The sequence below is a fragment of the Lissotriton vulgaris genome, chromosome 5 (genome assembly GCF_964263255.1).
Source record: "Lissotriton vulgaris chromosome 5, aLisVul1.2, whole genome shotgun sequence".
Classification (NCBI taxonomy): Eukaryota; Metazoa; Chordata; class Amphibia; order Caudata; family Salamandridae; genus Lissotriton; species Lissotriton vulgaris.
In genome coordinates, this window is record NC_141693.1 from 1,645,744,739 (window position 1) to 1,645,768,802 (window position 24,064).

The 24,064-nt window shown below is 46.1% G+C and overlaps 1 protein-coding gene across 1 annotated transcript in view; it reads left to right on the top strand.

Moving 5' to 3' along the window:
* PSMC5 (proteasome 26S subunit, ATPase 5) overlaps positions 1-24,064 on the top strand; it is a 116,650-nt gene that overhangs the window by 49,342 nt on the left and 43,244 nt on the right. The window contains exons 5-8 of the mRNA XM_086923794.1: positions 5,130-5,186; positions 12,270-12,500; positions 21,476-21,602; positions 22,367-22,557. Coding sequence (XP_086779920.1) covers positions 5,130-5,186; positions 12,270-12,500; positions 21,476-21,602; positions 22,367-22,557 — 606 coding nt within the window. The remainder of the gene's footprint in view (positions 1-5,129; positions 5,187-12,269; positions 12,501-21,475; positions 21,603-22,366; positions 22,558-24,064) is intronic.

Consider the following 24,064-nt stretch of genomic DNA (forward strand, 5'->3'; position numbering starts at 1 on the left):
AAACCAAACTGGGTGTCATCTAGCAACTTGTGGTCTTCTATATAGGCTGATAGCTGCTGGTTCATGGCCTTTTCTAGGACCTTAGCTAGAAAAGGGAGGCTCGCTATAGGGCGGTAGTTTTTTAATTCGCCTTTATCTGAGCCCGGCTTTTTTAACAGGGGTTTGATCAAGGTGTTTTTTAGTGAGTCCGGGAAGATTCCAGCTGTCAGGATAGTGTTACACACGGCGGTGATGATGGGGATAACTGTGTCTAATACAGTTGCAAGCACGGAGGTCGGGCAAGGGTCCAGGACTGAGCCAGATTTTATAGTTTTGACAATGTCCATCACTTGGTCAGTGGTAAGGGGGCGGAAACAGGTCATTGAATTTTTGGGAATCATCATGGAAGTGGTGGCTATGCCACTAACCTGAACTGAGCTGAAGGCTTGGTAGATGTCATTAACCTTTGCAAAAAAGAACTCCGATAAGGCATCACATAAAGCTTGTGATGGGGAAGGATTGAGATCGGGAGAGTTTCCAGCAAGTGTTTTGGCCACGATAAATAATTTTTTGCTGGAGTTTTTTGCAGTTTCAATCTGGCGTGTGAAATAATCTTTTTTGGCTACTATTATCATCGCTTTATAAGTGCCAAGAGCTTTTTTATAATTTACCATATTCTCAACATCATAAGTTCTTCGCCAATGTCTTTCCCTATTCCTGGTTAATTGTTTTTGGGTTTTTAATTCTGTTGTATACCACGGGGCTTTTGGCGAATTTCGGTTTTTAGAGAATGTTTTTATAGGTACCAGCTGGGTCGTGGCATCAACTAACCACTTTTGAAATTGATCGGTGGCAATGTTGGGATCGGAGGATAATTCGGGAATTGTGGTGTTAAGAAGCTGTATAAGGTCATTGTCATTGATATCCTTCCAAGCTTTGAACGTAGCCTTTTTTTCGTGGTCTGCTTTTTTCCTTTGTGGACCTTTAATAGAGAGTCTACTAAGGATGACCGAATGGTCAGTCCAGGTCATAGGGAGAACTGAAATAATACTAAGTCCATCCGCATTTGTAAATATTCCATCCAGTGTATGGCCTGCCTGATGAGTAGGAGTCGTGACCAGCTGCGTAAGTCCCATTGTGTCTAAGTCAGACAGAAGGGCTAAAGTGTCCCTATCACTGGGAAGCTCCAGATGGAAGTTAAAATCTCCCATAATTGTAGTGGAGTCTTCTGTAGCTATGAACTCAGTCATATTACTTAGATTTGCGAGAAACGCCGTTCTCGTCCCCGGAGGTCTGTAGAGCAGTATTCCCTTGAAGTTATAGGTAGGGGACATTTTTATGTTAAAATGCAAGGCTTCGCATGAGGTCGTAGGAATAGGCGAACAGCGGACATCAAATTGGTCTCTCGCTATGATAGCTATCCCACCACCTTTCCCTGTGGGCCTATCCTGTCGATAGGCACTGTAGCCTGGGGGGACTGCCGTGACATAATCGGGCGCAGAAGCTTCATCAGTCCAGGTCTCTGTGATGTAAAGCAATAAGACCACGACCCACAACCACCCTCAACCAATTCCCCGCAGAAACTGGAACAAAATTACCGCCGACCAGCTCCTCGCAGATTCAGAAAAGGGGGTGGTGATGAACAGAGTGTCTGAATTAAGCAGACCACTCTTACCGAGTCCAAAGATCAGGGCTTGATCCATCACCGTTATTTATCTCACTGCACCATCCCAGCTCAGAACCTGGCTATATGCAAATCAGTCTGTCCCTGGCCCAGTGCATCATGGGAACAGGGCAGACCAAACTACCAAGCCAATTCTTCACCAGAAAGGAGACAAGCTACCGGGGACCGGTTTCTGGCATTTCAGCCTTCTTCGGCCCGGCTTGCTTGAATCCTGATGGTGCAGTGAGAAAGGGACTCATGTCTGAGTATACCCTGCCACACCTATAGTGGCCAAAAATCGATTCAGAAAAGGGGGTGGTGATGAACAGAGTGTCTGAATTAAGCAGACCACTCTTACCGAGTCCAGCTCCTCGCATCACTTCACCAAAACCCTCTTACCAAATCATCGGACCCAAACCAAGCAGCCACCAACCTCACACAATGGATCACCCACAGCGCTGACGAATTAGGACCCTTGAAAAACCATCAAATCAAGCAAGGTAGCAAAAAAGCCCCCTGGTTCAATGATGACCTTAAGAAATCCAAGAAGATCTGTTGCACCCTTGAGAAAGCCTGGCGAAAAAACCCAACCACTGACAACCTGACCACCTTCAAGAACGCCACCCGCAAACACCACCAACTGATCCGATCCACCAAGAAATCAGCACTCAAGGATCGACTCGACAACAACTCCCACAACAGCAAGGAACTATTCAACATCGTCAAAGAGTTTACCAACCCCACCGCCGGCACCAACGACATCACCCCCTCCCAAATCCTCTGACTCTCTAGCCTCGTTCTTCCACAACAAAATCGCTGACATACATAACAGCTTTGGAGACCAATCCGCCCTACCCACCTCCGAACTAAAACCCCCCTCCAACAACCTTTGTGCCTGGGACCCAATCACCACTGAAGACACCATCCGCCCGATGAACTCCATCGACTCAGGATTGCCAACCGACCCTTGTCCCCACCACATTTTCAACAAAAAACACTCCATTATCGCACCCCATCTCCGAGACTTCATCAACTGCTCCCTCAACTCCGCTACCTTCCCGGAAAGCTGGAAACATGCCGAACTCAGCGCCCTCCTGAAGAAACCCACAGCAGACCCCACTGAACTTAAGAACTACCGCCCCATTTCGCTCCTCCCATTCCCTGCCAAAGTCATTGAGAAAGCCGTCAACAGTCAGCTTGCCACCTTCCTCGAATCCAACAAATCCCTCGACCCTTCACAGTCCGGCTTCCGAGCCAAACACAGCACCGAGACCGCCCTCATCGCAGCAACAGATGACATTCGAACTCTACTGGACAACGGAAAAACAGCTGCCCTCATCCTACTTTACCTCTCCGCAGCCTTCGACACAGTCTGTCATAGCACCCTTATACAACGCCTCAACAACGTCGGAATACAAGGAAAAGCTTTGGACTGGATCATCTCGTTCCTCGCCGGAAGAACCCAGAGAGTCCGCCTCAACCCTTTCAGATCAGAGGCCACACGAAGTCATCTGCGGCGTACCACAAGGATCATCACTCAGTCCAACCCTCTTCAACATATACATGAGTCCCCTCGCATCCATAGCACGCCAACACAACCTCAACATCTCCTACGCAGACGACACCCAGCTGATCCTCTCCCTCACCAAAGACCCAAACACCGCCAAAACCAACCTACACGAAGGGATGAAAGAAGTAGCCGAGTGGATGAAGAACAGCCGTTTAAAACTGAACTCGGACAAAACGGAAGTCCTCATCTTAGGATCATCCCCCTCCGCCTGAGACGACTCATGGTGGCCACCGGCCCTGGGAAACGCACCCATACCAACGGACCACGCACGTAACCTGGGCTTCATCCTGGACTCCTCCCTCTCGATGACCAGACAAGTCAACGCCGTCTCATCATCATGCTTCAACATTCTACGTATGCTCAAAAAAATCTTCAGCTGGATCCCCACCGAAACAAGAAAGACGACCACCCATGCACTGGTCACAAGCCGACTGGACTACGGAAACACCCTTCACGCCGGAACGCCAGCCAAACTACAGAAAAACTCCAACGTATCCAGAACGCCTCAGCCAGACTCATCCTAGACATCCTCCGCCATGCTCACATTTCCGGTCACCTAAAAGACCTCCACTGGCTCCCCGTCAACAAGAGAATAACGTTCCGTCTCCTCACCCACGCACACAAAGCCCTCTACAACCTAGGACCCGAATGCCTCAACATGCGCCTGTCCTTTTTACACCCCCACCCGCCAACTACGATCGTCCAATCCAGCCCTCGCCGCTATTCCACGCATCCAAAGATCCACCATGTGGGGGAAGTCCTTCTCCTACTTAGCGGCCAAGACCTGGAATTCTCTCCCCTCCGACCTCCGCCTTACACAGACCACCTCTCCTTCAGAAAACAACTAAAAACTTGGATATTTGATAAGTAAAGCACCCCCCCCCCCCTCCCCCCCTCCCTAAAGCGCCTTGAGACCCTCTGGGTGAGTAGTGCGCTATACAAATTTTTGAACTTGAACTGGATGTCCTGGAGTTGCACTATCTCTAGAACATAACTCTAGTCTGGTTGTTGGGAATTCTCCTTACTGGTTCGGAAGCAAGCGCCGCTCTGATATGTATAGGAATGGCTTAAAAATTGCCGTTTCCAGTGAAAAAGCTTAATTTGATTCATTTATTTTTTAGGAGTTAAGAAAAAATTATATAAATGCTTGGAAACGTAGGTAGCTCGTCCTTATTGAGCCATTTTGGTGGTACTGTATTACATTTGCTGAGTATTTCCATTGAAATCCTTGTTTTCTGTATTCAACTGGTGGGGACTTAAAATATTCTGATATGGAGTTCAATTTGCAATGAATAAAAATCAGTATATAAATTGAATTAATACTTTTAATTATCAAAGACAGGAGTCTAAGGTGCTGACAAGGAATGCTGTCAAATCTCCACTTTACTGGGATTGAAATGGGTGGATGGGGCAAAGAGGATGAGCAAGTGGGGCAGAGATTGCAGTAGGAAAGTTTCACAGCAGTGGAGCAATCACTAGACAACCATACCTGATCAACAGTGTATAGGCTTCGAGGAGGGACAGAGGAGGGATCCCACAGAAGGAGGCATATGGGTAGTGGGAGGGCAACGTGGAGCAGTGCATAAGAGTTGAGGTAAAGGGTAGCTGTGCAGGTACATGTATGCAGAAGGGCAAACCGGGTGTGTAGAGCTACAGTGCCAGAACCAGTTAGTGTGCAAATAAGTTCAGCTGAGACAAATGCCAGGAGGGGAAGGATGCCCAGATAAAAGGACACCAAGGTGGGGTCTGATACTAATCGTTGGAAAGGTACAGCTAGTTAACATACCGATCAATTATAAGATGTCTTCAGACTTGTCAGTAAAAATGTTTTAGCTACATTTGTTTAAATATGAATGGTTTTCGTGGCCCTCAAATGCAGGATATTATAACATTAAATGATTCCTCCTCTTCCTCTAGGTTCACCCTGAGGGAAAGTTTGTGGTGGATGTTGACAAAAACATTGACATCAATGATGTAAGTAAAGTTACTCCTCAACATTTTGATTTGTGATTTGTTTAATAGTGCACGTTTGTATTTGTTATAGCTGCTACCATCATGGCAGCAAATGGGTAATGTTGTTCAATTTTGGTACTGAATTTGGGCATGTAAGTGATGGTGGTATAGCTAATGAATGGATAAAACCGTGTAAGTTATCAACTTTGAAGGAAAACTATTCTTGTAGATACATTAATATGATTGAGAAAAGTGATACCCTTATTATGGTATTACCACTTTCTTTATATTCATTATAATATTATTTGGAATTTTGAGTTTGAGTTTGAGTTTAAAAAATATTTCTAGAGCGCACGTACACCAAGCGGTTCCATGGCGCTATGCAGTACTACAAAATCCTAAGAGCAGAAAAGACTAGGAATCCAGGGGGGCATTAAGAAGACAAGGCCTGAGTAAAAAGAAAAGTTTTGAGTGCCTTGCGGAAGAGGGATTTTAATGAAGTTAAATTGATCGCAGTACTTATGCCATTCAATTACTACTAATAATCATGTCCCTATTCCAAAAAAACATTCTTTCAGTCCAAAATAAGTACCATTTACATAAAAACATCTAAATATTGTGTCTAATGGTCAATCAGTATTGTTCTTGTTGCTACATTCAGTGCATATTTTAGTGCCCATTATATGCAAACAGGAATCCTTAGTACGTTTGTAGGACTGTTATAATAAAGTGGTATGTAAGTGGTAATATCAATAAAAGTTTACCATGCACTTAATATCCAAGAACAGTTTTCGTTTAAGTTCATTATTAGCCCATGGGGTTTTTATGTGTTTTCTTTTGGGGGGGGGGAGGGGATGGAGGGGTTTGCTTCCCGCAATCCACTAGGAATTGATTCCAGTGTTATTGCCTTTTGAATAGGGCACATTCCTCCTTTGGTATGTCTTTGTAGTGCTTGCAGCAGTTTGGCAACTTTCCACGTGGTTGGTTCCAGGGTTCCCATTGCTTACCAGAGTCTTGTTTGTGTAGCCAGCTGGTAATGCCTCCAAGTAGGGATCCAGCCAACACGTGCTCCGTGCCTCAAAAGTGTAATATTACAGTCCGCAGACTAGCTTGAAGACAAGCTCCGGCAATTTACTTCAGCAAATAACTCCAGAATTGTATGTGGCGTGCTTACGATTCTGTACTCTATCATGTATTTACCCATTTCTGGTTTGTTTAACATAGTCTTAGTAGGAAGGGCAGTGTAAAACTGGTACATGTGCTTCTTTGGGATGACATTGTGCATAGTACTGAGTGGTGTATCATATCTTGGAGCTTTGGACGTTGAAGCAGCTGGTTTGGTAGAAAGTTTAATGTGTAGTAGTAGTAGTAGTACTGTCAGTAGACCACTAAATGGGTTTTATTCATTTATGGATCAAGCTAGCTTCCCTCCGCTCTATGTCCTAACACTCGGTGAAAAATATGCTTGAGAACCAGCGCAGCAGTATAGAAGTGCATTTTATTTTAAAGAGATGTTTGATTATGTGAAAGTTTTAATTAACGTAAGTTCGAACACCTAAATGACTAAGCAGTTAACATTCTCCTGACTGTAAAATAGAAGCTGTTTTGTTTTCAAGACCTGAAAATTGTTTGACAAGTCTTCTCAGTGTTATGCTGTTTATAATTTTCTTTTTTCTGTTTTACTTTTCCCATTTTTCATGCATGCTTGCTCCCTGTGCTATCTGTTCTGTTAAAAGCCTTCACATAGAAAGAGTATCTATTTTAATTGGAGATCTGTTGCTGTGTAGCAATGCACCCACCACCCAAAACCACCACACAGCTCCACCAATGCAGCCACCACACAGCTCCACCAATGCAGCCACCACACAGCTCCACCGATGCAGCCATCACACATCTCCTCCGACACAGCTCCACCGATGCACCCACCACCCAACTCCACCGATGCACCCACCACACAGCTCCACCACCCAACTCCACCGATGCACCCACCACACAGCTCCACCGACACAGCTCCACCGATGCACCCACCACACAGCATCACTTCACAGCTCCACTGATGCACCCACCACACAGCTCCACTGATGCACCCACCACACAGCTCCACCGATGCACCCACCACACAGCTCCACCTACACAGCTCCACCGATGCACCCACCACCCAACTCCACCGATGCACCCACCACACACCTCCACCGACACAACTCCACCGACGCACCCACCACACAGCTCCACCTACACAGCTCCACCGATGCACCCACCACACAGCTCCACCGATGCATCCAAAACACGGAAGACCGCGCCACGAACAGTCGGTTCTCTCAGCCCCTGGACTTCAGATATTAGAAGCAAGGAGCAACTTGACTTCAATAGATAAAGTTTGAAGGAAGGACAGAATAATTACAATCTTGGTTCCAGTGAGGATTACATACCATCTTGGAACACAATATTCAGATAAGATTGCACTAATACAAGATTTGAAACCAAGAAGCATACTATTACCCATGCCAAATAAGGCTGGGTTGGAATTATCACCAGTCGGAAGGCGCAAAACTGTATAAACGCCCACTAGAAGCCCTGATGAAGTCGTGGGTTCCACCCCAATCGACGAAACACGTGTTGGCTGGACTGGAGGAAAACCTCTAAAAAATTAAATGAAGTCTAATCTTTACCGAACTTGTACTACATCTGTGAATTTTGCATTATTGTTGAATATTTCGCATTGATAATTCTTGTTGGTGTGACAGGCCTTTGTACATTTAAACAATTAATCTGTGGATTACTTGGGGTAAGGATGACAACCCATGCCTAGGCACCCAACTACATATATTACTGGATCAATAATAAGAGCCTATACATTGTAAAGCGCCAATACCACTGAGATCAGTCATCCGTCCATCGCTATAACGCATCCACCACACAGCTCCACCGATGCATCCACCACACACCTCCACCGATGCACCCACCACCCAACTCCACCGATGCACCCACCACCCAACTCCACCGATGCACCCACCACACAGCTCCACCGATGCACCCACCACACAGCTCCACCGATGCATCCACCACACAGCTCCACCGATGCATCCACCACACAGCTCCACCGATGCACCCACCACCCAACTCCACCGATGCACCCACCACACAGCTCCACCGACACAGCTCCACCGACGCACCCACCACACAGCTCCACCTACACAGCTCCACCGATGCACCCACCACACAGCTCCACCGATGCACCCACCACCCAACTCCACCGATGCACCCACCACACAGCTCCACCGACACAGCTCCACCGATGCACCCACCACACAGCTCCACCTACACAGCTCCACCGATGCACCCACCACACAGCTCCACTGATGCGCCCACCACACAGCTCCACTGATGCACCCACCACACAGCTCCACCGACACAGCTCCGCCGAGGCACCCACCACACAGCTCCGCCGAGGCACCCACCACACAGCTCCGCCGAGGCACCCACCACACAGCTCCGCCGAGGCACCCACCACACAGCTCCGCCGAGGCACCCACCACACAGCTCCGCCGAGGCACCCACCACACAGGTCCGCCGAGGCACCCACCACACAGGTCCGCCGATGCACCCACCACACAGGTCCGCCGATGCACCCACCACACAGGTCCACCGATGCACCCACCACACGGGTCCACCGATGCACCCACCACACAGCTCCACCGATGCACCCACCACACAGCTCCACCGATGCACCCACCTCCACAGATGCACGCACCACCCAGCTCCACAGATGCACCCACCACCCAGCTCCATCGATGCTCCAACTAAGCTCCACCAATGCACCCACCACACAGCTCCACCAATGCATCCACTAAGCTTCACCGATGCACCCACCACACAGCTCCACCGATGCACCCACCACACAGCTCCACCGATGCACCCACCACACAGCTCCACCTACACAGCTCCACCGATGCACCCACCACACAGCTCCACTGATGCACCCACCACCCAACTCCACCGATGCACCCACCACACACCTCCACTGACACAGCTCCACCGATGCACCCACCACACAGCTCCACTGATGCGCCCACCACACAGCTCCACTGATGCACCCACCACACAGCTCCACCGACACAGCTCCGCCGAGGCAACCACCACACAGCTCCGCCGAGGCACCCACCACACAGCTCCGCCGAGGCACCCACCACACAGCTCCGCCGAGGCACCCACCACACAGCTCCGCCGAGGCACCCACCACACAGCTCCGCCGAGGCACCCACCACACAGCTCCGCCGAGGCACCCACCACACAGCTCCGCCGAGGCACCCACCACACAGCTCCACCTACACAGCTCCACCGATGCACCCACCACACAGCTCCACTGATGCACCCACCACACAGCTCCACCGACACAGCTCCACCGATACACCCACCACACAGCTCCACCGACACAGCTCCACCGATGCACCCACCACACAGCTCCACTGATGCACCCACCACACAGCTCCACCGATGCACCCACCACACAGCTCCACCTACACAGCTGCAGCGATGCACCCATCACACAGCTCCAGCGATGCAGCCACCACACAGCTCCACCGACACAGCTCCACCGATGCACCCACCACACAGCTCCACTGATGCAGCCACCACTCAGCTCCACCGATGCAGCTACCACACAGCTCCACCGATGCAGCTACCACACAGCTCCACCGATGCAGCCACCACACAGCTCCACCGATGCAGCCACCACACAGCTCCACCGATGCAGCCACCACACAGCTCCACCGATGCAGCCACCACACAGCTCCACCGATGCAGCCACCACACAGCTCCACCGATGCAGCCATCACACATCTCCTCCGACACAGCTCCACTGATGCACCCACCACCCAACTCCACCGATGCACCCACCACACAGCTCCACCGATGCACCCACCACACAGCATCACCTACACAGCTCCACTGATGCACCCACCACATAGCTCCACTGATGCACCCACCACACAGCTCCACTGATGCACCCACCACACAGCTCCACTGACACAGCTCCACCGATGCTCCCACCACACAGCTCCACCTACACAGCTCCACCGATGCACCCACCACCCAACTCCACCGATGCACCCACCACCCAGCTCCATCGATGCACCCACCACACAGCTCCACCGATGCACCCACCACACAGCTCCACCGATGCACCCACCACACAGATCTACCTACACAGCTCCACCGATGCAACCACCACACAGCTCCACCGATGCAACCACCACACAGCTCCACCGATGCAACCACCACACAGCTCCACCGAGGCACCCACCACACAGCTCCACCGAGGCACCCACCACACAGCTCCACCGAGGCACCCACCACACAGCTCCACCGAGGCACCCACCACACAGCTCTACCGAGGCACCCACTACACAGCTCCACAGATGCACCCACCACACAGCTCCACAGATGCACCCACCACACAGCTCCACAGATGCACCCACCACACAGCTCCACAGATGCACCCACCACACAGCTCCACAGATGCACCGACCACACAGCTCCACAGCTGCACCGACCACACAGCTCCACAGCTGCACCGACCACACAGCTCCACCCACCACACAGCTCCACCGATGCACCCACCACACAGCTCCACAGATGCACCCACCACACAGCTCCACCCACCACACAGCTCCACCCACCACACAGCTCCACCCACCACACAGCTCCACCGATGCACCCACCACACAGCTCCACCGATGCACCCACCACACAGCTCCACCGATGCACCCACCACACAGCTCCACCGATGCACCCACCACACAGCTCCACCGATGCACCCACCACACAGCTCCACCGATGCACCCACCACACAGCTCCACCGACACAGCTCCACCGATGCACCCACCACACAGCTCCACCGATGCACCCACCATACAGCTCCAACTACACAGCTCCACCGATGCACCCACCACACAGCTCCACCGGTGCACCCACCACACAGCTCCACCTACACAGCTCCAGCGATGCACCCACCACACAGCTCCACCTACACAGCTCCACCGATGCACCCTCCACCCTACTCCACCGATGCACCCACCACACAGCTCCACCTAGCGGAGTGAAGTAGTGTGGCTCACTGGTTAGAGGCGGCAGACCCGAGAGCAGAGGAGGGCCCGGGACCAGGGTTCGATTCCCGGCGCGGCAGGTTTCTGGACCAGGGTCAGCGGACTCGATAATTCTCTCGCCTTGGTGCCCACTCTGATCAGCGATCACACTCGGCAACTCTGGGCATTAGCTTGCCTCATCTTCACTAACGGCCCCACCAGACCGCCGGGGATGCCTGGTCTCACCCTGGAGATACCCATTAAGGGACCATCTCTCAGGGAAGCCAGGAAGGGTTTTGCAGCGGTCGAAGCGCCTTGGGACCCTACGGGTAAGTAGTGCGCTATATAAATGCCTATACATACATTTACATTACCTACACAGCTCCACCGATGCACCCACCACACAGCTCCACCGACACCCCTCCACCGATACACCCACCACACAGCTCCACCTACACAGCTCCAGCGATGCACCCATCACACAGCTCCAGCGATGCACCCATCACACAGCTCCAGCGATGCAGCCACCACACAGCTCCACCGACACAGTTCCACCGATGCACCCACCACACAGCTCCGCCAATGCACCCACCACACAGCTCCGCCGAGGCACCCACCACACCATGTTGCATTGCAAATGCTATAGGTGTCACATTTGCGAAAGTTATAACTATTGGCATTGTAAATGATAAAGCTATTAATTTAGCTATTTTAAAAAAACACATAAATAAAAATAATTCATTTATAACACCAATAGCTCAAACTTTCCTAATGCGAGCCCTATTGCATTTCCAATGCTTGTTAGTGGTTGAAGCTCTGTGTATAATAGTTTGTTCACTGCCCAAGGTGAAACAACCTATTCCTTTTTTTTATTTTTTATTATGAATTACTGCTGCGTTGCTTTCCTCATGCCAGCCTACACAATTTCCCGGCATTAATCTGAGGCTGTGTATCTTATATTTTTTACATTCCTATTTTAGTGCTGAAGAATACTAACATCGTTTTTTGTTTTTTTAAATAGGTAACCCCAAACTGCCGCGTTGCCCTGAGGAATGACAGTTACACACTTCACAAAATTCTTCCAAATAAAGTGGATCCTCTGGTGTCCTTGATGATGGTTGAAAAGGTTCCAGACTCAACTTATGAAATGATTGGTGGTCTAGACAAGCAAATAAAAGAAATCAAGGAAGTAATTGAACTTCCTGTCAAGCACCCTGAACTGTTTGAAGCATTGGGAATTGCTCAACCAAAGGTACTCTCATGCTAAATTACCATATTTATCATTGTTTAACTTAAAATACCATATTGGAGGTAAAGATCTAAATCTGGTGTTGTACTAAATCTAGGTGGTATCGATAATTAAAATGCTAGTTAAGGTCATCAGTGCTTAGGTGTAATGCATTATATGTAGTTAAGCAAAAGTATTTAGGTTTCAAAGGGGAAGGTCATTAGTTTATTAAAGGTCGAGTAAACCTCTGCACCAAAAAGGCAACATGTTCAATTAATATCTAGAGATACGGCCTGGCCCATGCGGTTAGTGCAAACGGACTTTGTATTGTATTTCTGTAACAGATTCATTGTTGAAGGGTCAAAGCGCTTTGTATACATCGGACCTGTGCATGGATGGGAGAAGTGTTGATAGCTGTGTTATCTAGTAGATTTCATTATTTGTGTTGTGCATGATCCTCAGAGAGTGTACTCCGAACTTGACAAAGCTGCATGTGAGCAAGGTTTATACTTGTGAAGGAAATGAAGTGTGAGGATAGGCTTGTAGGTAGCAGCTACTAACAAGTTAAGCTTGTGCCCTGAGCCTTTATTATGGCCCGTCTGAATTGCATTTGTTTTTTTAATGATCTGATTTTCTCAGACAGTTTATTCCGTAATGTGCATCTCTGTATTGAGAATTAGCAACCTCCAATGCAGGTTTTATGGTACGTAGAAACTAATTACAATGGGCAGTTCTTGATTTCAGGTTTCTGCTTTTTACTTTTTGCAAAGTCTATGGTATTTATTGTAGAAAGCTGTGTCTCGTCGCAGAGATCAACAGGTGTGCAGTGCACAGGTCTTAAAACTATATTCTTCCGACCACTGCTAACCAGCGTATGTTTTGAAGTCAGGTGAAGCATGGCTGTGTTTCAATTGAGAACTTTCTAATGTTGTGCTCTGTATTTTTGCAGTTTGCTAATTGATTACTAGTGAGTCCAATGGACAGTTAGTTAGCATAAGCCAGCCTTAATATTGCCAGAGCCAATGATACCTGTATTCTGTGTGAGAGCAGTATTTAGCAGTAGATGTGTTGTCAAAATATCGTAATGTAGAATGAAACTGTAATCACTCTGAACGATTTTCACTTTAGTCGAAATAGTTCATGGCTGTCCCATTTCCTGGAACCAAGAAGATCGTGGGTTATAGTTTTGTCAAGATCCACATGAGTATTTCTGTTTTTGAGACATGAGTTTGAGATTATTCTTTAATATCCTTTGTTCCCTGTCAAAGTGAATGAACTAGCAGCTGATGTAGGAAACTTGATTTTTGTTGTAGCGCACCACTGACCTCCCACCCCCTCCACCCCACTCCCCCCCCCCCATCTTTAATGCCTGGTATCTAGTGCAGTTTACCCTGAAAGTGGCTGGGTTCCTGATAGTTGTTAACCCCTTCAGCCCCCCTGTACGTCCCTAGTAAATGGTACTCATGGTACCTAGGGCATTGGCACCCGCACCCTAAGGACCCCTCACAAAGATCGTGCAAACTGCCATTGCAGGCTGCTGGTCTTGGTGCAGACAAACCGAAGAGTCTACATGGCACACTGTGTGCCATGCCTCCACACACTGCACCATCAGATATGTTTCTGGCCCTTCTGGGGGTTAAAGCCTTTTCTCTGGGCGGAGGTGTTCACACCGCGTTCCAGCAGGAACTGCCTTCGAGGGCGGGTCGCTTCGAAGCCCATGCCGCCTTTGAAATGTGACCCAGCTAGTGGAACCGCCTTACCCCTCTTCTGACCCCACTTTTTCTCAGGAGGACAGGTGGGAAAATTAGCTAGATTAGAGGTGAGCCCACACCTAGCCACCACCAATCCAAAAAGAAGCCGCTAACGTGAACCCCACTTTTTAGAATCCTCTATGACCTATTAGGGTCAGTGTTATGCCCACTTCCCATAGGAAGTGGTCATTTAGATGGTGTAGTCGCACCTAAGGTAGGTAGCCCATTGGCTACTACCTGGTACTTCCCTGAACACCCATGAATTGAGTATTTAGGTGGGGCCCCTCGAAACAGAAGTTCAGATTTGGCTGAACTAAAGACGAAGAGGACAAAGGAGAGCTCCTGAACCCGAGAACAAGGTGCATATTGCAGGGTTTTGGCGCAAAACCCTGCCTGCCGCTTCAAGACTCGACAATCAAGGTGAACTGTCTCGTCCTGCTGCTGTGTCACCTCTTAGAACCCCAGAGGACCGCCAGCCTTCGCAAACTGCCCATGAACCTTTGGAGTAGAGAACCTACTCCACTGCACACCTCAGAACCGCAGAGTCCGGTCCACTAACTTGCAGTTTCCTGGCCCTAGCAGCACAGCAGCCGACCAGGAGGAGGTACTCGTGCTCTGGTGTCATCAAGACCAATGGAGCTGTACAGTTATCTTACCCGTTTTACTGGACACCCTGCAACTAACACGGACTTTGAGGAGTCCACTCGGGACTCCAATGATACCAGAGCCCAGCAGATGCTGAGGGACATCATGACCCCTGAGACTCGCTTCTAAAGTTGCCCAGCAGTCCTGCATTCACATCTGCCAGATGTTGGGCCCCTGGCTGTGAGGAGCACCTTTACGCACTGGGGCCAGCTAATCTACCAGCTCTGCCCCCAGTCCGCTCGGCCAATGACTAACCGGCTGTGTTCCCTTGTCCATAAGGTCCTTGCAACCTTAGCCCCTGTTTGTGTAGCCTCTTTTTAGAGGGCCCCCTCTTCCTCGTAACACTCCAGCTACCAACTCCACCTGCTCTCGGCAGAATTCAGGACACACCCGACGAGCAGTTGGTGGACCATTGGAGCTTTGCTTCCTGCTACTCTAAACCCGGACGGTGAACCACTACAACTGTCTATGCTGTGTGCTTTACCTTCCTGCTATTTTCTCCTATAGGGTTGTATGGTGCGTAATTGTGCTCAACTTTGAACTATTTGCTATCTTTTGAAACTTCATAAGAAATACAGTACTTGCCTCCGAATGTAGTTGTTGGTTGTGAGTGCGTGTGTATATATATGTGTATATATGTGTGTATGTATATATATATTCACTGAAAAAACCATAGGTTATAGACCATATATAGTTAGGAATTAGCATTTACAAAACCTTGAAAATTCACTGAAAAACCATAGGTTATAGACCATATATAGTTAGGAAATAGCATTTGAGATGTCATCAGTGATGTCATCAGTGATGCCACTGACCATGTCATGAATGATGTAATATGTGACATGATCAGCAGTGGATTGCGGGTGCGCTATATATAGTTAGTGCAACTAACTATATATGCGAATTTCAATGGTTTTGTGTGAGTAAAATAAGGTTTTGTAAATGATATTTCCTAACTATATATGGTCTATAACCTATAGTTTTTTCAGTGAATTTTCAAGGTTTTGTAAATGCTAATTCCTAACTATATATGGTCTATAACCTATGGTTTTTTCAGTGAATTTCAATGGTTTTTTAATAGCAAATATCAAAAGCTGTAAAATATATTCTTCTTTTAAAGGAAAAATATATTTTATATGTATTTAATATAATTTTTTTATGTATATACATTTATTGAGGGAACTAATTTATCAACTATCATGCTGAAGAAGAGTGTGGGGGGAAAAAAAACAAAGAGGAGGACTAAGAGGAAAGAACAATCAGTTCAAAAATACAATTGCTTTAAAGCATGAAGTGCTTTTCCACACATTTACATTTAAATAACCCATATTAGAACATACAAAATATCTACAGAGGAGACGGTGTACATTGAATTTTAGACTCTTCATTGGTACCTACATGTTGGTACTTACATCACCCACACAACACAACAGCTCTATTCAGAGCTACCCTACCTCAAAGCACTCTAAAATATTATTTTACTATTTCCCTTGGTTTTCCCCTTGTTACGCTTTCCGGAACGCTACCGGTGCGCGGACCGGGCGCTAACCGTGCGAAAATGTGAAAAAGGTTTTTTTTTTTTTAACATATATGGGCCTCCTCAGCCACCCTCAGAAACCCTAGGGGGTCAGGATATGTCTCCCGTGCCCCCTTATACCCATTCCCAACATTGTTTATCCTCCATCTTGTGACTAAATTCGTCCGAAACACAAGATGGCGGACTCCCGTTACGCTACCGGTGAGCTACCCGGTTCGCGTACCGGGTAGCGCTTCCACCGCGAAAAATCGAAAAAAAATGTATTTTATTTTTTTGCCCCGCGGGGCCCTTTAATAGCCCCCACATCAATCCTAGGGCGTCAGGAGGGGTCTACCTTGCCCCTTTCATTCATTTCCCCCTTCGTTTATTTCCACCTCTTGTCTCTCGATCCTACCGAGAGACAAGATGGCGGCCGCTCCAGACTGTTTAGAATGTTGAGAGTCACCGGAGAGCCAATCCGCTTCTCCTCGCGAAGTTCCGTTACACGTCTGGTACGCGAACCGGGGCGCTAACCGGGACGCTGTCACAGATATATATATTTTTTTGAACGTTAATTTCTCAAAATCCACTGGAGCACATATCTTGAGACCTAGCAAAGGCACATCGGGCAAACAGTCTCTACAATTTTGCCAAGTTTCATAGAAATCCATTCAGCCGTTCGAGCTAAAAGTGAGCCCAACCGCCCTATGGAAAACTCAATGTTAAAAACCCGTTTTGGGACCCCCCTTTTTTCTCGGCCCCCGCTTGACGAAACCCCCCTACCCCCCCCCCCCCCCAACTTTCAGGGGACGCACAGAAACAAAATGTGCCATTTTCCTGAAAATTTCAGCCAATTCCGTCCATCAACGCCAAAGTTATTCAACATACAATTTTCAGAATCCCATATATATATATATATATATATATATAAATATATTACACCAAATTCCTTCTTCGATTCAAAGGAGCACGAGCCACACCGATCTGGTAAGTTCAAAGAATTTTTATTCTAGGTTCTATTGCACAGACAACGCGTTTCGAGCACACAGGCTCTTGGTCACAATCTATGTATATGTGTATATAGTGTGTACTATATACAAATAATTATTTTTCTAAATTATTCTCTATTTATTCTTTAACTGTTTGCCTCATTTATTGCTTATGTGAGTACAACAAATGCTTAGCACTACCCGCTGATAAACCGAACTACTCGCCCAGACTACCACAAATAGAGCATTAGTATTGGCTCTGTCATCCAATTGGGGACTCGCTGGACTCTGCACAGCGTACTCTTCTTTTTTTACTGCACTATATAGAGAGCTAGCTTCCTACAGCTGGTGGTCACCAATACCTAATGACAGGTTAGTCAGCAGTAGGCACATTATTTAACACACAGACCTCAAAGGTAGTCCCAGGTGGAGATTAGTTCTGATTTTAGTCTGCATCTATTCTGCTAGTTTTACAGTAGATTGTGAGCAATATACGTTGAACTCTTTCTGAAGGATGTACATTCTTTAGACTTTTTTGGTTGGGCATGTAGCCTCTGAGATGCTTTGAGCCTAGTATTTACCGCCAAGTCTTTTTTAACCCTTTCGCTTCTAGCCCCCCTCCACCCTCCCCTAAGGTCCCTGTAACATTTTGTCCACATAAGGTATCCTCACCAAATTTGCGCCCTTTTCTTCCAACATCATAGGGATTTTAAAGGTACCCAGGGTTAGTGAATTCCCCTGGAGGAGACACAGAAATAGGCTAAAATACAGCAAAACCTTGAATTTTTTAGGAAAAATTGGGAAAAAGTGCTTCAGAACAAAGCATCTGGGGTTTCTCCTGCAAATGGTATCAACAAAGAGTTTGTGGTGCTGAAATAATACTCTTCCCAGCTTTCATGGACAAGCAGACTTTTGTCAGAAAACCACATTGTTTTACAGTTTTGGCATTTTAATCAGACATAGCCTATTTTTGCTATTTATTGTGTTTTCAACCTCCTTCCAGTTAGTTGCCTAAATGGGTGTGAAAGCAATAATGGTTCCCGGACAGCTATACATTTCTGAAAAGTTGACAAAAATTCGGAATTCAGCAAGGGGTCATTTGTGGAGATCCTTCAGGGTTTTTATTTATAGAAACTAACAGTTGAAAATAAGAAAAATTGAAAATGAGTTTCAGCCATTTGTGCCAACGTTTTCACCAGTATGACAGATGTTTGAAAGCAATATACCGGTACATCCGCTGGACCCTTCTGGTTGTGGACTTGTAGGTTCATCAAGAACACAAAAAACCCAGAGCCAATAACTGAGCAGCGTCTTGCTGTGGTTTTTCAGTGTGCACCGGGTATAAAGCAATTAATTTGGTAAAATATAAAAAGTGAAAAATAGGTATCAAAGACACTTGCGTATTTCCGAAATGGAAACAAAATGTAATGTTTAGAAACAGTAGCCATTTGCACATTTCCAAAATTGTGGTTACCCATATGAGCATGTGAATTGTAGGACGTTTTTCAAAGTTACTTATTTTTTAAACATTGTCTTACATTAGGTAGGCAGAAATGCATAGAAAATCAATAGGTAATAATAGCTGCTCTACTGTTCTGAGTTCCCCTAAGTCTCCCGATAAAAATAGTACCTCTTGTGTGGGTAGCCATAGTGCCCGCGGCAGGGAACGGCCCAAAACGCGATGTAGACGCACCACATTTTTACAGTGTAAACTGACCCTTTTTTCACAAAGTGCCTAACTGTGGATTTTGAATCCTCGCTCTGCCGACACCTTGGGAAATCTAGCAAAACTATACATGTTTATAACTAGACACCCAGAGGAATCCAGGAAGGGATGACTTGTGTGGCTCTCACCAGGTTCTGTAACCCAGAATCCCCTGCAAACCTCAAACTTTGTATAAAAAGAAAATATTTAAAAAAAGAAAGGAAAAAAAATGGAAGTTCTGGAGTTTCCGTGGGTCCACAAAATTCCACCCTCCCCGCATTCCCCAGGTCTTCCGTTGAAAATGATACCTCACTCGTGTGTGTGGCTCAAGTACCCGCGACAGGCAAGCGCCCAAAACGTATTGAGGAGACATGAAAATTAACTATCACAAAACCTGGTTTTGCAAGGGGGGGACACCTGGGTTCTTGGCCCCAGGCTCGGCGGCCATTTCTGAAAACTGGACACCTGGGGGATTCCAGCGAGGTATGGCTTGCGTGGATCCCCCCAAGTTTTCCTACCCAGAATCCACAGAGACAGCCTCGGGAGCGAAATCTGCCAGTGGGTCATAAATATGGCTTCTGTTATTGCTTGGAAATCTCACATTAATTAGCGGCCCTGTTATGTGGTTGGTGTCACATTTGGGCAACAATCTTGTTTGGTTGAGTCCTGTTAGACTATGGTCTTCTGGAAAGTAGAAATTATCGGCTTCACTATTGAGTTCTGTATGGTGCACATTTAGTCATGTCTCTGGTATCGCAAATCGCACCTATTCTGATTGAGACTGGTGTAGTTCTGTGATGGGAAAAGGGGCACAATTGGGTTGTTTGAGCTGAATAGCAATCCTGAAAATGTAACAAGATTTAAGAGTCCCAAAAACACACAACTGTAAGCTGTTCTTGACGAGCTCTTTTGCAACGCAAATGTAAAATGGAGTGGAGGTTCTGTTATACCCGAGAAGGCCTTCCTTCCAATTATTTCAGGTCAGCGAGTGAGAAGAGCCCCAGAAATAAACTGAAGCTTTACATTAATACAACTATCAATCCTTTGCACATGCTCAGTGTGTTAAATTTAGAGAAAACAAAGCCGAGTACTAAGTGCTAGCGGAGTCTTTAGACCCATAAAAGCAGCAGAAAGGCCACGTGAGGGAGTCATGCTTTGGTTCGCATGACTGGATGCATGGTGCAAAAAGAGAGCAACAAGAATTGGAACCAGTCCATACTTAAGACTAACCGAACAACTGAACAGCAAGAGTGAGGGTGGCTGTAGCAGTAGATCACAAATAATGCACAGTATATAAATCCTCATTGGGACCAACTAATTTAGAGACTAATTGGTGGATAAGGCCAAAAGACAAGATAAGTTGAATCAGTTCCACATTGCTAACACAGGTGTAGGCATGCAACTCATGCAGGTTAATTGTACCACAGAGTGTACCATCCCCTTTGATAGCGCTCCTGCTTATGAAAAATGCATGTGTGCACTCAAAACTCATGAAAGAGATTGGGAGCCATAATTATTTATTTATTTCAAAGTTTTATATAGCGCGAACAAGATCTTTGCAGATATCAGAGCGCTTTACAGAAAACAAGGGTATGGGGAAACAAGAGGGTGATTAAACAAACTATTGAGTACAATATAGTAGTCGGTAGTAAGTGAATAGCAAAATAGGATAGCAATCAGATAAAAAACATAATACAAAAAGACAATCAGATAACCAGTAATACAAAAACGGTGCAAAGTCTTCGATCCAATAAAAATAGATTTCAGGTGAAATTAGCCATAAGGATGGCTTTTACCTCTTTCTTAAAAAATGCAGTGGAGGAGATAAGCCTGGTTTCAGTAGGGAGTGCATTCCAGATCCTGGGTGCCATTCCCGAGAAGAAGCGTTTGTATTTTTTTTCCTTCCGGAATCTTCGAGGTTTCAGGAGGAGATTTTTTGTGCTTCTATTGGATGCGCAGTAACTAAAATGGTGGCCTGATTGCACAGCTCTTTTTGTTTGTTTGCTTGATTTGACAGCTAATATTCCGAGCCCTGAAAGTCTTGACACAAAGTAAATATTAAAAATAGAGACTCCATTCATGATTAATTTGGCCATTTGCAGTCGCTTTATTGACCTGGAGGAATGCTTGCCCAGCCATGCTACAGTTAAAAATAAAGTTACGTTCTGAAACTCTTAGTGCTTAGAATGCAACATGTTTATTCTGATGCTTGTACATATGTTAAGGAGATGCTTGTACATATGTTAAGGAGATGCTGGTAATGTGATTATTAGTGATGCAAATTATGAGTAACGAAATAGCGCAATGAGCTAGCTAAATAAGCACATAATTGAACTTCACTTCAAGCTGTTTTGTCCAATTTAACAATATAAATGTAACTATTACAATTTCAGGGTGTTTTATTGTATGGACCCCCCGGAACAGGAAAAACCCTTCTTGCACGAGCAGTGGCTCATCACACAGACTGCACCTTTATCAGAGTTTCTGGGTCAGAACTGGTGCAGAAATTCATTGGCGAAGGTAGGCTTTGAAAGAACATAGTTTTAGGATGCTGTTAGGGTATTAATATTGAATAAACACACTTCTGAGTGTAATTGATTGCAAGTTCCTTCTGTCAACTATGTCAGCAGAATTAATCAGCAATCATCTTCACCCGTTAGCTAAGTCCCCAGGGTGAAAAAATATCTCCAGCTAAAAGTGAACATTTTGTAGGTTTTATTAAAAAAGTTTAGGAAATCACGAAGCCAAGTCCAAAGGTTTTCGGCACACATGCACCTAATTCTTAAACTCTATTCATTTCCTACGTTGTGGTGAAGGACACAACCCTTAAGGACTAAGAATTTAAGAGTTCCATTGTTCAGGTCATGATCTCCACATCTTTAGAAAATATTCTATTTAATATTTCTTATGACGAGTTGAATAATCCTGTGTTTCTTATTGTTTTTAATAAAATTGGAATTTCAGATGTAATGCACCAATTTTCCTTGCTTACTGGTGTTTAGAACATGATTTATTTTCCTAATTTCCTTCTGTTTTCGGCTTTTTCCTTGCTTTCTTTATCTAGCAAATGGTCAATGACACATCTAATAGGTCTATCTTATTTTAGGTGTTTGTTTTAAAGTGTGTGTATGAGTGTTGCATAATTCTCATAGGCATTTTTCTGCTAATCGTGGTTAGCTCAGCCCTATAATTTCAATCTATGTATTGAAGGCTTGTAGTTTTCGATCTCATTTCTCTTTGTCTTATGTTAGGTCTTTTTAAACATTATTTATTCTTATTCCTAGGAGCTCGTATGGTGCGCGAACTGTTTGTGATGGCCAGAGAGCATGCACCTTCAATTATTTTCATGGATGAAATAGACTCCATAGGCTCATCTCGACTGGAAGGCGGATCTGGTGGGGACAGTGAAGTACAAAGGACAATGCTTGAGCTGCTTAACCAGCTAGATGGATTTGAAGCTACTAAAAATATCAAGGTGTGTTATATTATGGTTGAATGTTAATTTCACAGTATTCTTAAAATTTGAGCAGTGGGTTCTTGGTTGCGTTGGAGTACTATCAAACTAGGAGCAGATATGGGTTACAATCTTCAGTTTGGTTATGAGCAAGTGTTTGTTCAGTCTGTGATAAGAGGTGCCTTCATGCTTTAATTCAACTCTTAATAATCTTCCAGTGTTTAAAAGTCACTCAATGAAGTACATATGTGCAAGATTTTCTATTGTAATTAGTACAATCATGCAAGACTACCATGTTCTAGAACAGTGAATCACTCCACGTGTACACGAGTTAAGAAGCTTCATCCAAATCTATGGATCGTTAAATTTGGAGGGGAGGTGTGAAACTGAAGATTCTTAACATGAAGAATAGATTTAAAGTTGGATTTGGGAAAAAAACAAGGAGTCACTAATTTTATTCACCAGCAGTGCAGTGAACAAACCTTTAATCCTACTTTAACGCAGCTCCACTGAAGATTTAACATTTACAGAATTATGAAGGTGTGTGGTAAGTTTGTAATGAGGTGACATTTTTGATAAATCATAGAAAGAAGTTGTGGTAGGTCACCTCAATTCAAACTGACCAACCATGACTTTCTCTTCCTGTGATATAACAAAATTCTAATTAATTGATGTAGAAGGTAAATGAATGTTTGGCTATGAAATGCTGTAAAAAGATTCTAATATTTTATATCGTAATATCTTTTTGACATTCATCTACTACCCTAACCGCAGTTAAATCTAGAATCCTGTCACAATTTGCACACCGACATTTTCTTTCATTATATATTAAACTTAAATATCAGTGATCATTAAGAAGCCTTGTGTGAAAAAGTACAAGCTACTGCCTTCCAAATCAGATTAGATTTGAATCAGATGAAGCTAACGAAGTGCACATGATTGATTGATCATTAGGAATTTATACTACCTGTATATAAAATTCGAAACTTTTCTCATCATGGTCTTAAGCATTCAGGCTTGTGGTAACTCGTACCTAAATCTAAGAAAATTGTGATGGTTTCAGAGAAAGAATTGCCGTTTTTTAGGTCTCGCGACCTATCGATGTGCTCAAGCGCATCGAGCGGAGCGAAAATTCATGTGGCGAAAACATCCTGAAACCAAAGGGCTTTCAGCCCCGCGGTTTTCATGCAGTTCCCGTGTACATGCACGCGCATCGCATGCAAGCCCAGCCCAGTCCTCCCCTAGCAGCACTCCTCCCACACCAGCAACTCCCCCCTCCCACACCAGCACCTCCCCTCTCTCGCATTCACGCCCACCCACCAGGCTCTCCCGCCCCCATCAGGCTTCCCTCCCAATCCGCCTGCCTCCCCTCGCGCATTCACGCCTCCCACCAGGCTTTCCCGCCCCCATCCGGCTTCCCTCGTAATCTGCCTGCCTCCCCTCGCTCGCATTCCCGCCCCAGGCTCTCCCGAAACTTTACTTTTTTCACTGCTGGCCGGCCCATCTAGTTTTGCACGGCTTTCGTTTT